At 34.2% G+C, this 18,369-nt stretch overlaps 1 protein-coding gene and 2 long non-coding RNA genes across 4 annotated transcripts; 1 reads left to right on the plus strand and 2 right to left on the minus strand.

Moving 5' to 3' along the window:
• Positions 1–549: 549 nt before the first annotated feature.
• On the minus strand, positions 550–9,704 carry LOC112052163 (adenosine 3'-phospho 5'-phosphosulfate transporter 2). Of its 2 annotated transcripts, XM_052885713.1 has the most exons (7): positions 9,523–9,704; positions 9,443–9,484; positions 8,339–8,702; positions 7,192–7,418; positions 6,177–6,403; positions 4,547–4,728; positions 550–3,328 (listed from the first exon to the last, which is right to left on the minus strand). In XM_052885713.1, the coding sequence occupies exons 3-7, from the start codon at positions 8,635–8,637 to the stop codon at positions 3,151–3,153; spliced, it is 1,113 nt and encodes a 370-aa protein (XP_052741673.1). In that variant the 5' UTR covers positions 8,638–8,702; positions 9,443–9,484; positions 9,523–9,704; the 3' UTR covers positions 550–3,150. The 2 variants fall into 2 exon arrangements, with proteins under 2 accessions (XP_052741673.1, XP_023946904.2); XM_024091136.2 differs by having other exon boundaries at positions 9,443–9,695.
• Positions 9,705–9,873: 169 nt separating this feature from the next.
• LOC128198773 (uncharacterized) lies at positions 9,874–12,009 on the plus strand. Its single transcript, XR_008251476.1, has 2 exons — positions 9,874–10,938; positions 11,795–12,009. It is a non-coding gene; the product is annotated as an uncharacterized LOC128198773 (long non-coding RNA).
• A 746-nt stretch (positions 12,010–12,755) lies between these two features.
• LOC128198774 (uncharacterized) lies at positions 12,756–18,297 on the minus strand. The gene is made up of 2 exons (XR_008251477.1): positions 13,661–18,297; positions 12,756–13,013 (listed from the first exon to the last, which is right to left on the minus strand). It is a non-coding gene; the product is annotated as an uncharacterized LOC128198774 (long non-coding RNA).
• Positions 18,298–18,369: the final 72 nt, after the last annotated feature.

Consider the following 18,369-nt stretch of genomic DNA (forward strand, 5'->3'; position numbering starts at 1 on the left):
CATCAAAATTTTTAATTATCTATGTATTTAGGTATTACTTTTTATATTTTTAACAATGTACATAAAAATATATACAACTAAATACAATAAAGAATGTTAAAGAACAACCATTGCTGTCAAAGTTAGGTCCAGACAATAGCGATCAGGGCTCTAGAGTAGAACCTCTAGGTCTAGATGTGCGCCTTTTATTCTCTGGAGCTGGCCTATTCACTAATTTGGTTTTATAACTATAAACCTATAAACTATAAACATCAAATCAACTGAGAAATTCAGATTCTATATAACAAATGTCATCTACCTACTGTATGATATCCACGAAGGGTTGTCAGTAGGCACCAGATGACATTTGTTACTTGGAATCTCAATTTCGTATGTGTCAACTAACATTGTCAAAGGGGAATGCCCACCGGCCTATACAACATCGGCCCAGGGAACCCAGGTATACTTACCCCCGTATAAAAGTATATGGAGATGAGTATGTTTCTTGAAGAAAAATACGTTTTTTATCACTCTTCAAGAGTAAAACGCCGGTGTAGAGAAGCGGCGAAGTAAAGCTGTATTATTTTATTTATATTATTTTTTTATGTTAGCAACAAGCTTAATAAACAAGAAAATGATCAAACAAACCAATCATAAGTCATGAAAAAATATCGTAAAACTCAGACTGTATGGTCAACGTTCTTAGCATATCCACGTTGTGGACAAATTAAAGACGAATTAAAAATGTCGTAAAACGCTGTAGCAAACTTTTATTTTTAAAGTACCTAATCAAGTTTTTCTTAGATATAAGTAAATTGCTGGGTGTTTAGGGTAGGCCTAGGCTGGGGATGAGTAGTCCCCTTAAGTGAATTAGCCTGCTTGGTCGTGCCTCCTTGTAGGAGGATATGGAGCTGGTGTAGCTCCATATCCGCCTCGCTGCTCCAATAGGGATGATGACAGTTTTTTAAATTGTATATAAATTAAGAGTATGATAATAGTAAAGCAATTTTGTCAAAGTAACAGGGTATCTGCGATCATTACTTTCGGAGCTACAGGGATTTAAAGGGTCAGTTTTGCGACGCTGCCGCGGATCCCTGAAAAACGCTTCATACAAAGTGGCACGAGTTAGTGACGTCGTTGGCTCGCTGATCGTTAGATTTGTATGGGCGCTCAAACAAAATTACTAATATCTTTGTTATTTGTGCGTTTATGTTAATAGTTCATTTATTGAAAAATGTCACATTTAATGTAAGGAAGCTAAAACTGTATAATTTTTTATCTAATTAACTACGATAAATGATTTTTATTAGTTTTTGAAATTTTATAATCTTATTTATTTTGCAAATATCCAGTCAAGCTTTGCTTTTTAAGTATAAATTAGTTAACATTGAACTTATTTATCCGAATTTATTATAAAAATCAATATATTCCAACCTAGTCATCATCCCCATTCCGATTGGCGGGCATGTATTATAATGATGTTTGATTTTGTAACTGTACTAAATGTTAATTATATCGACTGGGATAGACGGCTTCTATATCCCGGGCCTTTAGGCATATGGTACTTCGTTTCTCTTTCTACAAACGCTAACGCTTCGAAAACTAACAAAATGTGATCATACGTGATGTGAAACAAAACTTGATCACGTGACCTATCCATAGTGAATGTCATTCCCGTATATTTTTGAATTTTCGAAGCGTTAGCGTTTGTAGAAAGAGAATCGACGTGCCAAATGGCTAAAGGCCCGGGATATAGAAGCCGTCTATCCCAGTCGATACAATTAACATCTAATACAGTTACAGAATCAAACATTCTCACTATAAGTAATACATAGACATAGACAGACAAAAAAAAGACTTCATGAATGTAACCATAGACTGTAAAAAACCACAAAAAATCGAAGCCACAAAGGCTTTCTTGACCAAGCAGGCTGTTTAGGCCAACAAAGTAAGTAGTTTCTATTATGGTAACTCAAGTTCTAATTCTACACCAATCACTTTGAGCCTTTTCTGTCTTAATCTAATAAATAATATCATAATAATTTATGCTACTCACGACTTATATGCCATGTCTCCTAATAAATAATTTCAGTAACAGAAAACAATTTATAAACAAATATAAAATATTTTGTGACAAACAATTGAGACAAATAGTTTGCAATTAAATTAAATAATTGAAACTGCAAATAATTTACTGTTAAGGCCTCTTCATACTAGCATTTACATGGGTTCTCTACCTGGTCTGTCTCAGTATTAGCCGTCGGGACTCAAATATACTTCTTTTAAAAGTCTTTAAAAATAATAAATATAAATTAAAAAAAACTCTGGAGAATTAAATAAATACAAGTCACAACTAACATTTTAAAATATTTTAAAACAAAGTTTAAAAGTATTTATTTTTTCAATTCTAGAGACAAACCCTCATTCGCACGAGAGTTTTTTTAACGGACGTTAAAAAAGTGTTCAAATACAACAAATGCTTTCCCAAGTATATGTTCACACGACAGCGTTTTGAAAACATGACGCTTTTTTCGAGCAATGTTGCATATTCAATTTTGGGCGTTGGAAATAGACCTCCATTTAACTTGATACTATATTTGAAGGGTTTCTCAACGTCTGTTAAAAAGTTAAAATAGCGATACGTTAAAACCCAGGGCTTTTATCGACGTTCTAAATTTAATTCATGGTATATTTGCAACGCCCAAAATTGAAAACGCAAAACTGCTCAGTAAAAAAACGTTGTCGTGTGAATATATATAGCTACAACGAATTTCTAGAAAATGAACTTTTGTGACATTTATTTTGTTATACATTGTTAGTAAGTACTGTAATGTATAATGATTTTAAAAATATTTTTATAATTTATTGATATAAACAATTTATAATTAAGTATAATAATAATGATTTTGTGACGAGTAATATGTATAATTATGAATAAAATATGACTATGACTATCTACTTGGGAATGTATTTGTTGTATATAAACGGCGTATATTTTTAACGTCCGTTAAAAAAACTCACGTGCGAATGAGTGCGTATATGGGCATATACGCCCTAGTATGAAAGAACTCTTACATATATTTTTTACAATATTAATTCTAAAGATATATAATATATAACAAAATATAAAATAATGATATGACATAGAATAATTATAATATTTGTGACTATCTAAACTGTATCCGCATACATTTTGCTCTTAATCCTAAGATACCTGTACTCTGATTGGTAGTACGATTGCATGTAGTGCCAACACGACAAAATAACCCCTGGAACATATTGCGGGTTCTTCTTACTATAATGGTTCAAGTATATAGCCAATGCTACCAACATACCTGACCAGGCATATCTGAAAGCAAAGATATTATGAAGTCAGTAACTCGGTTATAAATAAACAATACAAAATGAACTTATAAATATTATTTAATTCTAATAATAATTAAGTTGAAGTAAAGATTCATTGCCGTGATAGCCCAGTGGATATGACCTCTACCTTCGATTCCAGAGGGTGTGGAATCGAATCCGGTCCGGGAAATGCACCTCCAACTTTTCAGTTGTGTGCGTTTTAAGAAATTAAATAGCACGTGCCTAAAACAGTGAAAGGAAAACCTGCACACCAGAGAATTTTTTATTCTCTGCGTGTGTGAAGTCTGCCAATCCGCATTGGGCCAGAGTGGTGGACTATTGGCCTAACCCCTCTCATTCTGAGAGGGGTTAGGCTCGAGCTCAGCAGTGAGTCGAATATGGGTTGATAATGATGATGATGAAAGATTAATTTATTTCAATTAGGCTTGGTTTTACAAGCACTTTCGAAACGCCAGGTTTCTAGACGGTGATAATAATTAGTCGAAAACAAGTTGCGAGGGTTCCAAATGTGCCTTGGTCCGAGAAGAGCACACTCAGCCAGGGTATATATATTTTTTTGTTTATCACCATTATACTTTATCAGAACCAAGTACGTACACAATCGTAACAACAAATACCTATTGTCTACAATGTCGAGTTGTGTATTCAGGAAGTGTAAAAAGTATATAGATTATGGTATACCGAAAAATAACACGTTAAATTGTAATCAGTATGTTCAGTTCACAATATAACGGCAGATTATAATTTCACAAGTGAGATTATAAACTAACGTTTTACAATCCAACGGTGACTGTATAGCGCATACATCCACAATTTGAACTGTGGAGTTTTTTAATCGACTTCAAAGGTAAGGTTCAATTTTCAGTATTATAAGTACATATAGTAGTATAGTAGTATAGTAGTAGTATAATAATCTATGGGTTCAATTAGATGAGTACTTTTTTTTTAATGTTTGGTATTTCATAACTTTGCCATTGTGATAACCAATTTTAAAATTATTTTATTGTTTGAATTGAAACTTCCAGATAATAAAAATCGAGATCATAAAAATCGGTTCTGTAATTTTGTGTTAAAATCAAAACAACTGAAATATGTCTTTGAAGTCGGTTCCATTTTTATGTTAAAAAGATTATTTGTGATGATTTTGCAGGCACCTAACATATCCCATATAAAATAGATTTGAATTTAATAGCATACTTACTGGAAGACGAACGGCTTGCTGAAAAGCAGGAACGAGATGACAATGGAGAGCGCCTTCCTCATGGTGGTGACGGTGACTGCGACGGTCGCGCCGCACAGTCGCACCAGAGTCAGCACCGCTTGCAGCCCCATGTAGCCGCTCACGCTTAGCAGGAGGATGTTGGCGTACATTGTTGATGGGGTCTACAACATGAGATTTTATAGCCCCAATTCGATACCCCGCCTTACTGCACTTTTGTCGTACCCACTCCTAATACAGTCTTTCCTGACTGTATTAGAAGTGGAATGGGAATATTGGTCATATTTAAAAGGTTTGCTATCATACAGGTCTTAGTTCCATTGTGTGCCAAAGAATAAATCTCCGAGCAAATCCCGGAATTTGTAATGGATTAAGAGTCCAGCTAAAGGAGCCCGACCATTTTTCATACACGCAGAGTTACGCCGAGAGTCAGCTTGCAGATGTTGGCGTACATTGTTGATGGAGTCTACAACATAAGGTTTTAGAGACTCAATGTGTGGCGTGCCTTGCCAAGGATGCCTGGCTTTAAATTAGTTGGAAGACCAAAATGAAGGGTCGAAGAGGGAATTGCTCGCTTAGAATATAAGATGCTTCCAACTTTTGGGGCACGCTTAACAGGGAAACAAAGAGATTGTGGATTAGGTACCTATATTTTACTAGTTGTTGGCCCCTGTAGTTCAGGGGCCCCTTATCATTCATACAGCTGATATAGCGGTAGCTATGCCCTGGTTTTAATAGCTCAATTGTAAAGCAGCCGGACTCATCACTGAGTGGTGGTTCGATCCCCGCCCCTCGAACTGTTGTCGTACCCACTCCTAATACAGTCTTAGATATAGCAAATGTAATTTTTTTTTAATGTTAGTATCATACCTAGGGCATATTTTGAGATACGATAGATACAGTTTGCTTCAAATCATTATGATGGGCAAGATTACTGGCGAATAGGAAGAAGTCGTGGCTACGAAACATAATAGAGAGGACTGGCATACAGACAGTTGGAGAATTTTCCGCCTAGCCATGGACAAGGAGAAGAAATTCACCGCTGACCTTCAGTAATGGAGAGGCACTTTTAAGAAGATCATACAGGTCTTGGTTTTATTGTGTGGCAGAGAATAAATCTCCAAGCCCATCCAGGGACTTATGATGGATTAAGGGTCCAGCCATTGAAGACTGCATTGTTCAGACATTGACTAAGACCAAAATTTGATGAATAAACTGTTCCAATGTCAAATATAGTGACATTTAATAAGTGACTAGCCGACGCACCCATGTTTCACCCGTGTAGTTACCGTTCCCGCAAGAAAACTGGGATAAAAATTTTGATGAATTTTGGTAATTAAATTTATTGCAAGTTAAATATAAATTACTAATTAGTCACATAAGTAGGCTAGATCGTAATTTTACGACGAACCTAATTGGTACTTTACAACAGAGAGAAAAAAAAAGAAAAAGAAGGATAAATTGGACATTAAAGCATAACATTTTTAGCCCAGACAAAAACTTTGGTTCCTGCGAGAATTGAGAAAAATATAAATTCACGCAGTTGCTTGTGTCCACTAGTTTACAAATAATGAACAATTACTTCATATTAAAAAAAAAATACCATAATCACCTTCGCACAGTAAGTGAATCCATCAGTCAACACTCCACTGAACCCAGTTATGACAAGTAAATAAACACATGCTATAGCATATGAATAGAACACAACTTCGTTGTTGGTTGCTTGGAACTGTTTCATGGCTTTCTCCTGCACATTACCAATGATAGCGTCGCAGAGTAACGCAAGGGAGATCACTATCACCCCTATTATGTCAAAGTTGGGGGATGTGTTTGAGTCGGCTGTAAGAATAAAAAATAAAATATATAATAAACATAAAAAAAAAGTCGGGGGCATGCACCTCCAACTTTTCAGTTGTGTGCATTTTAAGAAATTAAATATCACGTGTCTGAAAAGGTGAAGGAAAACATCGTGAGGAAACCTGCACACCAGAGAATTTTCTTAATTCTCTGCATGTGTGAAGTCTGCCAATCCGCATTGGGCCAGCGTGGTGGACTATTGGCCTAACGTCTCTCATCTTGAGTGGAGACGCGAGCTCAGCAGTGAGCAGAATATGGGTTGATAATGATGAAGATGATAAAAATAAAAAACAAATATAATTTTAAAGGTAACTCTAATGTCAAAGGCACTGGGCTGGAATTCACATTTCTTGACAAACATTCTATGAGCCACAAAGACTTAATCCGGTTCTGTCACTTTATCTGTTCTTAGTGGAGTTCTACTAACTATAAACTACCACCATGCCTAATTTCTACGTCAAGCAGTATTCAAGATTTTAAGAAGAAAGAAGAATTTTGTTTCCTTTCACTTTTATACATATATAGTATTTAGATTCTTTTGTATGAAAAATATTATATAACTAGCGGACGCCCGTGAATTCGTCCGCGTGAAACTCGATGTAAACTTTCAACTACCCCTACCGTACCCCTACCTTACACATTCAATTTTTTATTTTTTTTCTGTCATAAGAACTTTGCTGACAATAACAAACTCATCAAAAAATAACAATTGTGACATTGGTCTCAACGGATATATGGATTCATTTACATATATATAGATTATAACTTACCCAAAGTAAACATAGTCAGTCCTATACACATTATAACAGCAGCAACATAGTCCAATAGTCCATATCGTTTGTTCAAAATAATAATACTGCCAATCATCACGGGAATGAGTTTGCAACTCTTGAATATCAACTGAGTTGGGTAATTTAGGTAACTTAGTGCTAGATTTGAGAATGCCATGGTACCTAGTGTTAGCGCAGCTAAGATTGCGTATGTTCGTAATGGTACTCTGTAAATGAAACATATATGATGTCAATAGATATAACAGTAAAATTAGGGCCAATTGAGGTTTTCTTAATTAGACTAGGTCTGGCTGGTGGGCCGTGGCCAGAGACGAATATCTTAGCATTCCATGGATTCACTGTGCAGGTGCCGGGTCCATCGTGTGGTAGAGAGAAAAACACCAAGCAAAGTCCAGGACTTGTGACTACAAGTACTATCCTACTGGCATAGACGTACCACCATGCAATTTAACGTTCCGGTATGATGTAGAAACCCAAATGGGTGTGGATTTTCATCCTACTCTGAACAAGTTACTATGTTTCCATCTTAGATTGCTTCAACACTTACCCCAGATGAGATTGTAGTAAAGGACTAACTAGTAAAGGATAAAAAAAAAATCACACTAATATTATAAAATTGTATGTGTTTGTTATTCTGTCACACCATAACTACTGAACCGATTTGGCAAAAGGCTTATGCTCATAGGCTACTTTCTTATACCCATGCCCAATTAAGTTTCGTTTAATTGCTATTGACTTTTTTTAATTAATCGTGACTTTCTAAATTGTTGTATGCCAGAAATGGTTGAATGCATAATTACACTATTAATCTCTGTATTCTCAATAAATAAATGAATATGAATATGCAATATGTGGCATTCGTGAAAAACAGATTTCCATATGATCACACACAATCCTTACATCTATGGTAGAGTATGGTTTGGATGGATTATGGTGAACACACATATTAGCTTAGAAACTAAAAACTATTATTTTTTTAACACATTCGCTGCGATTCGCCTAGCGTCTTCAAGAGTTACGAGGTCAATGGACCTTGTAACTCTTGACCTCGTAACTCAGTAAATATCAGTGCTGCAGCAAACGTGTTAAAAGGAACAAACATAATTATATTAAACATTATACTCACTTTCTTTTGATTGGATTCCTTATTAGTGATTCTACATAACTTAGACTCATTGTTATAATAAATTGTACTAAAGTTATATACAAGCTCACTGGTTTAACCTCTGGTACCGAGAATATTAATTCCAAGAAGTATCCATATGCTAAGTAGCATACAAAAACAAATATAGAACATATCACAAATTGCAGTAGAGGACTGAGAGATGTTATATCCAGACATAAGATATTCACTTCAGACTTTCTTTGCCCATTTGTAGTACCTGCATCGTCTATTTTGATTAGGACTTCCTTTGCGGAGTTCATTTTAATAATATCACAGATTTTTTATTTGATTAAAAACTCTTTTCATTCCATCATTATATAGTAATCTGAAAAAATTAGTCATCAGTTATAATTTTGCTATAGTACTCCTCGCGTAACATGAGACCAACATTCTCCTGAAGGGAAATAGACAAATTTCAACCAATAGAGGCACAACTGGAAATACAGCTATCTTTTTCATTGCTTTGAGTTTTTTTCTCTTTTATTTAAGTTCTTCGTATCCAGCACTGTTAACCACAAATTAAAGATGAATGAGATGGGAACTACTCTGCTGCCATTTGTTGAAATGTCTGTTCCTCTTCACAAGATAAGTTGTTGGTCACATGTTATACTTCAACCAGCAATGCTGTTCCGGTCTAATATATGGTTACCAGCATGAGGCATATTTAATACCTATGCCTCAGGTGATAGGCCCAGGAGAGCACATTTAAATTTATTTTCTCTGTGAAGAACATGCCCTGGATAGTGCTGTTCTATTAAGGGTCATTAATAGAGCTGCATGTCCCAACTAATACTCCTTTCGTTTATTGTTTGAAGAAGGTACATAATACATTAAAATAATATGGTAGTAGTTCTTCTTGGGCAATGCAATTAAACCTACAAAACTAAAAATAGTGAACAAGATTAACAATGTGGCAAAGGTTCCACATCACACCTTTGTAAGCATATTATCTACCAATGATAAATTTATTATAAATATTATTGTAAAAGCTATGCTTTTAATATACCTATACCATAGTACACACCGGCATTTAAAGTACTTAAACAAGTGATATTGAATACTTACATTACAAGTCTAAGTCAAGCAATATTTTACTTGTAAACAATTTACGTTTACATTTAATCATAAATTTACAGCGAACGAAATCTCATGCCTTTAATTTTCTCCTGAATCTGAACATCGCAACAATAATTAGAACCGAAATCTAATTAATTACAATCACAACACGACAGCCAGATTCCGAAATTCTGAATTTATTTAAATAAATTTATAAGCCGATTTCCGAAACGAAACATCGAAAATCGAAATCGAAATTTCGAAATTCGAATTTGTTTGATGACTTGATGTTGATGAGTCTTTTTCTCAAATCTCGATTGTTGACGTTGACAAATGACATTAAACAGCGTAAAAATAAGTTGCGTCCAGAATTTATCAAAACAAAAATAATTTTATAATTTATCTGAATACAAAATAGAACTTGCACAAAAATTGCATATGATCAATGATTCATTGAGTCCAGTTTTAAAATATAAACGTTTGAAAAATCGGTGAAAAAATTGATAAAAATCGCAGCTGAAGTCATTGTATCATCTCAAACAATGCATTGGTATCGACATGAATATATCGAATACAAATTATACACACGGGGCCTAATTGTCTAACGGAGTTCATTGATCGTAAAGTTCATACGATCGGCTACGATCAACGATCAATCGTAACTTTACATTGGTATTGTCTAATTTAGTTCATTATATGAAGACCGGATGGTGAACGATGAACTGAAATCATTCATGAAGATTGCGTATTGTTTATGCAAAACGATAGTGAAACTATCGTTAATAATATTATCAAATTTAAGTTAAACTCCATAATAATGCATATATTTTAACAAAATTTTAATTCTTTTACTTAAAACATTAAAGAAGCATTAAATTTCACGAAAAACATCTACTATTGAAGAAAATAGCATGAGAAAATGGTACATGCAACTCAAGTAACAAAACGCAATTAACGAATTTAACCAAGGGCTATTTGGACTATTTGGTAATCTCCCTGTTGTCTGTGTAGGCTAGTGTCAAAATAACGGGGTATCCTATTAGTCTGTGGTGAAACATAGCATATTAATAACCTGTGGATTAGAAATTTTAATTTAACAAAACAAAACAAAATTTTTATTTTTCAGGTTTTAAAGAGAATTTAGAAATTGAGCAAAGTTTTACTAAATTATAGTGATCTTAGGAGCAAAGTTTACTTCGTTTGTGTTATTGTTAATCAAAAATATAAAAGTAAACAAAAAAGAAAACTACCTCTATCTAATTTTGTCGATGTCCATTTCTTAAGAAGTTTCTCATTAAAACAACCCTTAACTCAGGCAAGGCAGGGCTAAGGTGGTTAGCGTAACTACAAGTGGTTTACTTACAGTTAGCCAACTGAAGAACAATCAACAATGCCCGATTAATAAGTGATCGCGCTGCTTGTCTACTCATGTCCCTGCACTAGTTATAGCAGTAATTTCTTTGTTCGGAAGTATTTAGCACATCCGAGCTGCACAAAAGGAGAGGGTGGGCATTTCCTCTGTCTCTTAGAAAAGTCCGCATGTTATTTTTATCCCAGTGTTAATCTCTAAGTCTCGAATGAATCGGCACTAATATACATAGGTTTACCCAAGTGTGTGATGAGTGACTTCACAAACAGACTTATTATTAAAGGATTTGAACAGTTCTCTAGCTCTTTAGGGTGTTTTATTCCTTCACCAGCCAACAACAGTGTCATAATTACAATGGGTTCGCAGAGTTAGTTTATCTAGGCATTTAGATATACCATTCAAAATCCTCTACTGAGAGCAAAATGTTACTGTTTTATTTTATTTTTAATTCTTTCCAAGTTAAACTGAAAATCCACAACCCTTTCAGTTGCTACACGTCATCACACTGGAATGCTAAATCGCTTGGCCGTAAGTCTCAATTGGTCCAGCCAGGGATCAAACACAGGACCTTCGGAACATTAATTATCATTAACATCTGATAGTGGTATATTAACACCATAACTACCAATCCACATTGGAGCAGGTTTTTTTTTTATTCTTTACAAGTTAGCCCTTGACTACAATCTCACCTGATGGTAAGTGATGATGTAATCTAAGATGGTAACGGGCTAACTTGTTAGGAGTAGTAAGACAATCCACACCCCTTTTGGTTTCTACATGGCATCGTATCGGAATGCTAAATCGCTTAGTGGTAGGTCTTTGCCAGTAAGGTGGTAACTGGCCGAAGCCTCCCACCAGCCAGACCTAGACCAATTGAGAAAACCTCAATCAGCCCAGCCAGGGATCAAACCCAGGACACCACTGCTAATGTTTTCCTCTCAAAGATTCTATCTAACTTTTAGTATGAAATATTATTTTTTTTTTAATTTCAGACTAAAATGATTATTATGAACAGACCATTATGATGAACCACTGATATTGACTCAGAGACATGAAGATGAGTGCTTTGACAACAAGACTGACTAGCTGAGCCAGCTTAAGAATTATGTGGTGTGTGTGTGTGTCTAATTCCAGGAGCTCTCTATGTCAGCCATCCATCTATATTCTTACTCATTTTTGTTAATTATAAAATAAATTTGATTATTTAGTGTGTAACTTCATTGTACCTATCCTGCTAGCTGTTAGAAAGATAGCATCTGTAATAATTTATTTACGGTAAAACATATTTAAAAATAAACATGCTTTAACATTTAAGTATGGCCAATATGTTGTCAAGTACAGTGGGCAGGGCTGAATCCATGATTGATGACTCGTTTTTCTGATTTAAGAAAATATACTAATCATCAAAACAGTGTCTGCAAGTACTGTACAGGCCGACTGTTTGGATGAGAAGTATATATTTGATTATTTTTAAGCTTTGTGGATTCAGGGTTTAAAAAATGTCTAACTGAAAGTCTATGTTTACTGTATTTATTATTATTATAATAAATAAACTTAAAAAAATCTTTTTTTTATAAACTTCCAAGCCCTATTTCACCCTCAGGGTGTCATTTTCATAATTCTTAGAATACTAGTAGTCAAGATACTGTAATAAAAAGATAGTTTGTGAGATTGTAGGGGTAAACACTGGACCTACTGAACCAATGTTGAAGATTATTTTACCAATAAAAATCCACATTTGAGTATTATAGGCCATGTATTCCTTCCCACGGGAACAGGAATTATGTGGGTGAAACTGCAGGGGGGCGAACATACACAGGTATTATAAATGTATTTTTTACAACTACACTTTTTTGAATAATTTATTTAATTATTGTAATGGTAAAAAAAAATATTAATAGTAAAATGTTAAACTGAAAGCTTTAGTTTTGGAAAAGACTACAAAAAACAAACTCAGCGAAGTAAGTATTCTTTTATTTTCAAATATCAAAGACCAAATCAAATATCATCAGCATTTCACAATCTATGCAAATATTTTGATAATACACACACATTTATGATTTGACCAGATAACAGGGTCATCAGTACAATGTCCTATCAGCTAAAAGCCTTTGCCATCTTTTCTTCAGCACACCAATATGTTATTCCACTGTATTGCAGGTGCTTTTTGCAATATTGGAGTCTGCAGTTATAGGGCATGTTCCAAATATCCTGTAAAGCAAAATTGTTAATATTGAGCATATTATAAAATACACACATCAACATTTAGTCTCAATGTAAGTGTAGTTTGTGTACTAAGATAATATAGCAGACAGACAAGCTTCGCTTTGACTCATTCCCTATTCCTATCCTATTCTACTCCCACCCATTGGCTTATCTACTATTATTTCCTATTCCTATTCGGTAGCTCAGAATCCTAGGATTCCTAGGGTGGGCATGCACCAATGGAAAATGTAAATGTACCTATGAGCGATGACGAAAGAGTACGTTCGCCATAATCATAATTTTAAAAATGAAATTCGATTCCTTTTTGCTTAGTAACCAGCAAACTTAACTAAATCACACACATAAGCCCTGGAACACAGATCCCAACACATTGGATACAACAACATGCAAGATGTCGCAGAAATCTAAAACATGGTATGGTATTAAATATCGTAGGTATTGAGTTTATGTCGCTCTATGGACTTATCGTCTCTTTCTCTGGTACGTCCAAAGAAAGTGTGTGTAAGAAGACATTGGATGCTGGAAGAAAGATGCTGTTTGATCCCCAGTTCTTGGAGGAGTGAGACTGTGTCCAGGATATGCAAGCATTCTTCTTCAACATATTTCTAGAGCGTGTATATTCTTTTTCTCACTTTCTCTCAGAGTCCAAGTCTCAGCATCCTATATAAATCGATTAATAATAATAATAATAATAATAATAATAAAGCCTTTTATTATTATTATTATTATTATATAGAAACCGAAAAAAGCTATACAATGCTAGAAGAAAATATTTTAAAAATTATTAATAACACAATAAAGGTAAATTGCGAGAAGAACGAAATAGAAAGTGTGTTCCGAAAGGGAAAATGGGTTGAAGGTAAAGTTCGCCCAATAATAGTTACTCTGACAACTCTCGGAAAAAAAATTCTTATAATAAAAAACAAAAATAACTTGCACAACACGGATTATTATCTAAAAGAAGATTTCCCCCCTAAGGTACTGGAAAAAAGAAAACTTTTGCAAAAAGAATTAGAAAAGGAAAAACAAAATGGTAACAGGGCTATCATAAAATATGATAAACTCATCGTGTTGGACAAGGAAAACTCGAAACACACACAAAGAAGCACTAGCGCAAACCGAAAAAGAAATCTCTCTCAGTCACCACCTTCAAAAGATAAAGAAAATAAAACTTTTGTGTCAGCAAAAAAGAATAGGGTATCTCTACATGAATATTTGAGAACTAAAGAATCCAGTAACGTCAACCCCTCTCATTCAAAGTATACTCAGAAAAAATAGCAATCAAGCATAGAGAACTCTCTAACCCTCCCACCACGGTTGGTCACCGCGGGAGAGACAGACCAAAACCCTCCAAAACTCAAAACAAATGACTATCTATACATCTGTACATACAACGTTAGGACTCTATCAACCACAGAAAAGTTATTAGAATTATTAAACGCTACAGATCAAATTAAATTCGACATCATCGGACTTTCAGAAACCAGAAGGCAAGGTTGCAACATAGAGGAATATGATAAACACATATTATGTTACTCAGGTGAAATTAAAGGCTTACACGGCGTGGGTTTTCTAATAAAAAAGAAGTATAAACCTAATATACATAGCTTTGTTGGATTTTCCGATAGAGTGGCAATGCTTCAATTAATACTCTACAATAAAACACTTTCTCTTATACAAACATATGCACCTACAGCCGACGCAAATGATCTAGAAGTGGAAAGTTTCTTTAACACCCTAACAAAAGCCCAAAATGAAGCTGGAAAGCATTACATTATAATGGGAGACTTTAACTCAAAGATCGGAATACCAAAAAAGCTAGAAAGTCGAATATTAGGTAAATATGGCCAAGGAGAACGGAATGAAAGGGGAGAGCTGTTGATAAGCTATGCACAGGAACATAATATATCAATAATGAATTCGTTCTTCCAAATGAGATCTAACTCAAGATGGACTTGGTGCTCACCGGATGGTAAAACCAAGAATGAAATTGATTTTATCTTAACAAATACACCTAAAATAATCTTCGACGTTGAAATCTTAAACAGGGTAGCCTTTCCTTCTGATCATAGACTTGTACGGGCAAAAGTTTTACTCAAGACAGAAAAGAAAAGCAGAGTTCAATTTTGCTGCAATAAAAAGATTCTGAAACAAGACCATGAGATAAAAGCATACAAAAATTGTCTCATAGAGCACATTATCGACCTAAAATTAGAAAACGAAGACACTGTTCAAAGTTACTACGATAAAATAGAGAAGTACATAAAACATGGCATAACAAACTCAAGCCAAAAAAAGTCCAAGTCCCATGGAAAAGGAACACTAAATGAAAATATCATAACTGTAGAGACAAAACGCTTAATTGAAAGACGTCTGGAACTCCAAACTGCCCACCCAAAAACTCCAGAAATAAAAAAAGAGCTCTCAAAAATATATAGAATAATAAATAACAAAATCAAAGAAGATTACAAAAGTTACCGATACTCAGTAATCGAAAAAAATCTTAAAGAAAGACGTAGTGTGAAACAGGCAAATAAAGAGCTCACATTCAGTAAAACATGGGTGCCTTGTTTGCAAGACAAAAAACAAGATCCAAAACAGCAGAAGAGCTATTTTAGAGACAGCGTCTCAGTTCTATAAAGATCTCTATAGTAATAAGTCCGGAACAATCACTTCCTATGTAAAAACTGACCAATATGAGTTTGATAAACTAGTGAGTGAAGAGTGGAATGAGCTTCAGATAATGAACGCAATCAAACGTATGAAAAACGAAAAGAGTACAGGTCCAGACAACATTCCAAACGAAGCGATTAAATATGCTGCTGATCTTTTATTAGGCCCTCTACATAACCTTTTTAGTTTAATAAGAAAAGAGGAAACCGTTCCCTATCAATGGGTAGAGTCACATATCACTCTTTTATACAAAAAAGGAGATCCGAAAGATATCAGGAATTACCGCCCAATAAGTTTGATGTGCTGTTTATATAAACTCTTTTCGACTTGTCTCCTTAACCAAATTAACACCCAAATAGATTCCAAACAACCAAAAGAACAAGCTGGTTTTCGTAAAGGGTTTTCCACCATGGATCACATTCATACGGTAGAGCAAATACTTGAAAAATATAAAGAGAACAGAGTGCCACTCTATGTGGCATTTATAGACTACAAAAAAGCTTTTGACACTATTTACCATGACAGTATATGGAAAGCTCTAAAAGACTGCAAAATAAATGAAAACTATATCAATATAATTAAATATATATACAACAAAAGTAAAAGCAGAGTAAAGATGGAGAGCGTTGGACCACCAATCTATATAAACAGAGGCACAAAACAGGGAGACCCACTCTCTCCCAAAATTTTCATTGCAGTACTCGAATCAATATTTGAAAATCTTAATTGGAAAAATAAGGGCATAAAAATCAATGGTTCCCTCCTAACACATTTAAGATTCGCGGATGATCTGATACTCTTTGCAGAAACTAGAAGAGATATGCAATACATGTTAGAAACTCTACATAAGGCTAGTCAAAATGTTGGGCTGGATATAAATGAAGAGAAAACAAAACTAATGACAAACGCTCACACCCTTCCCATATATATTGACAATAAAATCTTAGATTATGTAGAGAAGTATGTTTACCTTGGGAAGCAGATATCTTTTAACCCATACTCTAATGTAGAGGAGGTAAACAGGAGAATAACAATTGCTTGGAACAGATACTGGTCGCTGAAAGAAATTTTTAAAAGCCAACTGCCAGTAAGCCTCAAAAAGACAGCAATGGACTCCTGCGTTCTCCCATGCCTAACATACGGTGCACAAACATGGATTTTCACAAAAAGTGTAAAAACTAAAATAATAGTGTGCCAACGAGCAATGGAACGCAGCCTCTTATGCATTAAAAAATGTCAAAAAATCAAAGCATCAGACATAAGAGCTGAAACGAAAACTCTAGATTTTCTTAAACAAGCACAATCATTAAAATGGAAGTGGGCTGGACATGTGGCTAGACAACAAGATAACAGATGGACTCATAAGGTTACTACATGGAAAGGGCCGCAGGGCAAGAGGAGAAGCGGCAGACCGGTGTCTAGATGGGCTGATGATATAGCAGCCATCGCTGGTAAAGACTGGCAAGAGTCTGCAAAAGATAGAAAAAAATGGTCTGTTTTGGAGGAGGCCTACACCCGAGAGGGTTCTCATCTTCAACCTAACATAATTTTGGAAATTAAAGAATAAGAAAGAAAAAAAAAAAAAAATACAATAATATGACATAATCTAATAATAATAAATTAAATTGCTAAAAAAAAAAACAAAAAGACAAAATGAAAATTTACTCATAACGGTATTAAATATATTTTTTTTGACTTAAATGACTATGTGTGATTATGATTAAGTATGTTAAATGACTAAATGTATTGAATAAATTATATATTTTAGATAAAAAATGTATGCATTAGAATAAATGATTAGATCGGATTATAATTATGTTAAATGACTAGGTATATGCACGGAATAAGAATAGGAAACATGTGTAATTTTAGATTTATTGTTTTAAAATTGTAATTAATTAATTAAATATTCTTTATGATTATGAAAATGCATGGATTATGATTATCTAACAGAATAATTATGTAATGTGTTGTTTTAAAAATTGTGACTGACTAATAATAACAATGAATACCTACTTTAAGTTAAATGAATTGTAAAATATTGTGAAGAAGAGAAAAAAAAAAAAAATCGATTAATAGCACTCAATTAACTTCATTGTTTTGACTTTATAGGTTCATTGCAAAGAATATATTATCTAATACTCTTTTTAACAGAGTTCATTGTTTACAAACAAAACACTTCGCAAAGTTTCGTCCTAAAAATGCTAACTGTGGACGGGGAGACTGAATTGAGAGATTTAGAATGGAAAAAATATTAATTTTAGATATTTAATAAAATATAAATTATTATTTTGGAATTTTGGACATCCACAATTTGTCCGTTTTACGATCAAAGGTGACTCAAGACCCATCGTAAGTTTTTGACATAAGCCATGAACATAAAACTTTACACAATTCGAAGACAATCGCAAATAACTGTCAAATCTTAACAAATCATTCACTCTTCGTATAAAAATAACGATCTAATCGTAATGAACTAACTATGCCCAACCGATGGCTTTCCATTGGCTTACACAATCCGAAATAGCCGTTTGACAAGTAAAAACGTACGATTTCAACTGTCAAATTCAATCGTTTGCGTTAGACAATTAGGCCCACGAACTGTTGGATTCACTCCCACAGTTTATGTTTGCAGCTTTGCACCCAGAAGTCTTTTGTTTTGACAAAA

The sequence above is a fragment of the Bicyclus anynana genome, chromosome 15, assembly GCF_947172395.1.
Source record: "Bicyclus anynana chromosome 15, ilBicAnyn1.1, whole genome shotgun sequence".
NCBI lineage: Eukaryota > Metazoa > Arthropoda > Insecta > Lepidoptera > Nymphalidae > Bicyclus > Bicyclus anynana.

Coding starts and splice junctions, on each gene's coding strand:
- LOC112052163 (XM_052885713.1), bottom strand. CDS start 8,637: ATGAACTCCGCAAAGGAAGTCCTAATCAAAATAGACGATGCAGGTACT. Junction 6,404..7,191: donor ACTGACTATGTTTACTTTGG/GTAAGTTATAAT, acceptor TTATTCTTACAG/CCGACTCAAACACATCCCCC. Junction 3,329..4,546: donor AGCAAGCCGTTCGTCTTCCA/GTAAGTATGCTA, acceptor CTTTGCTTTCAG/ATATGCCTGGTCAGGTATGT.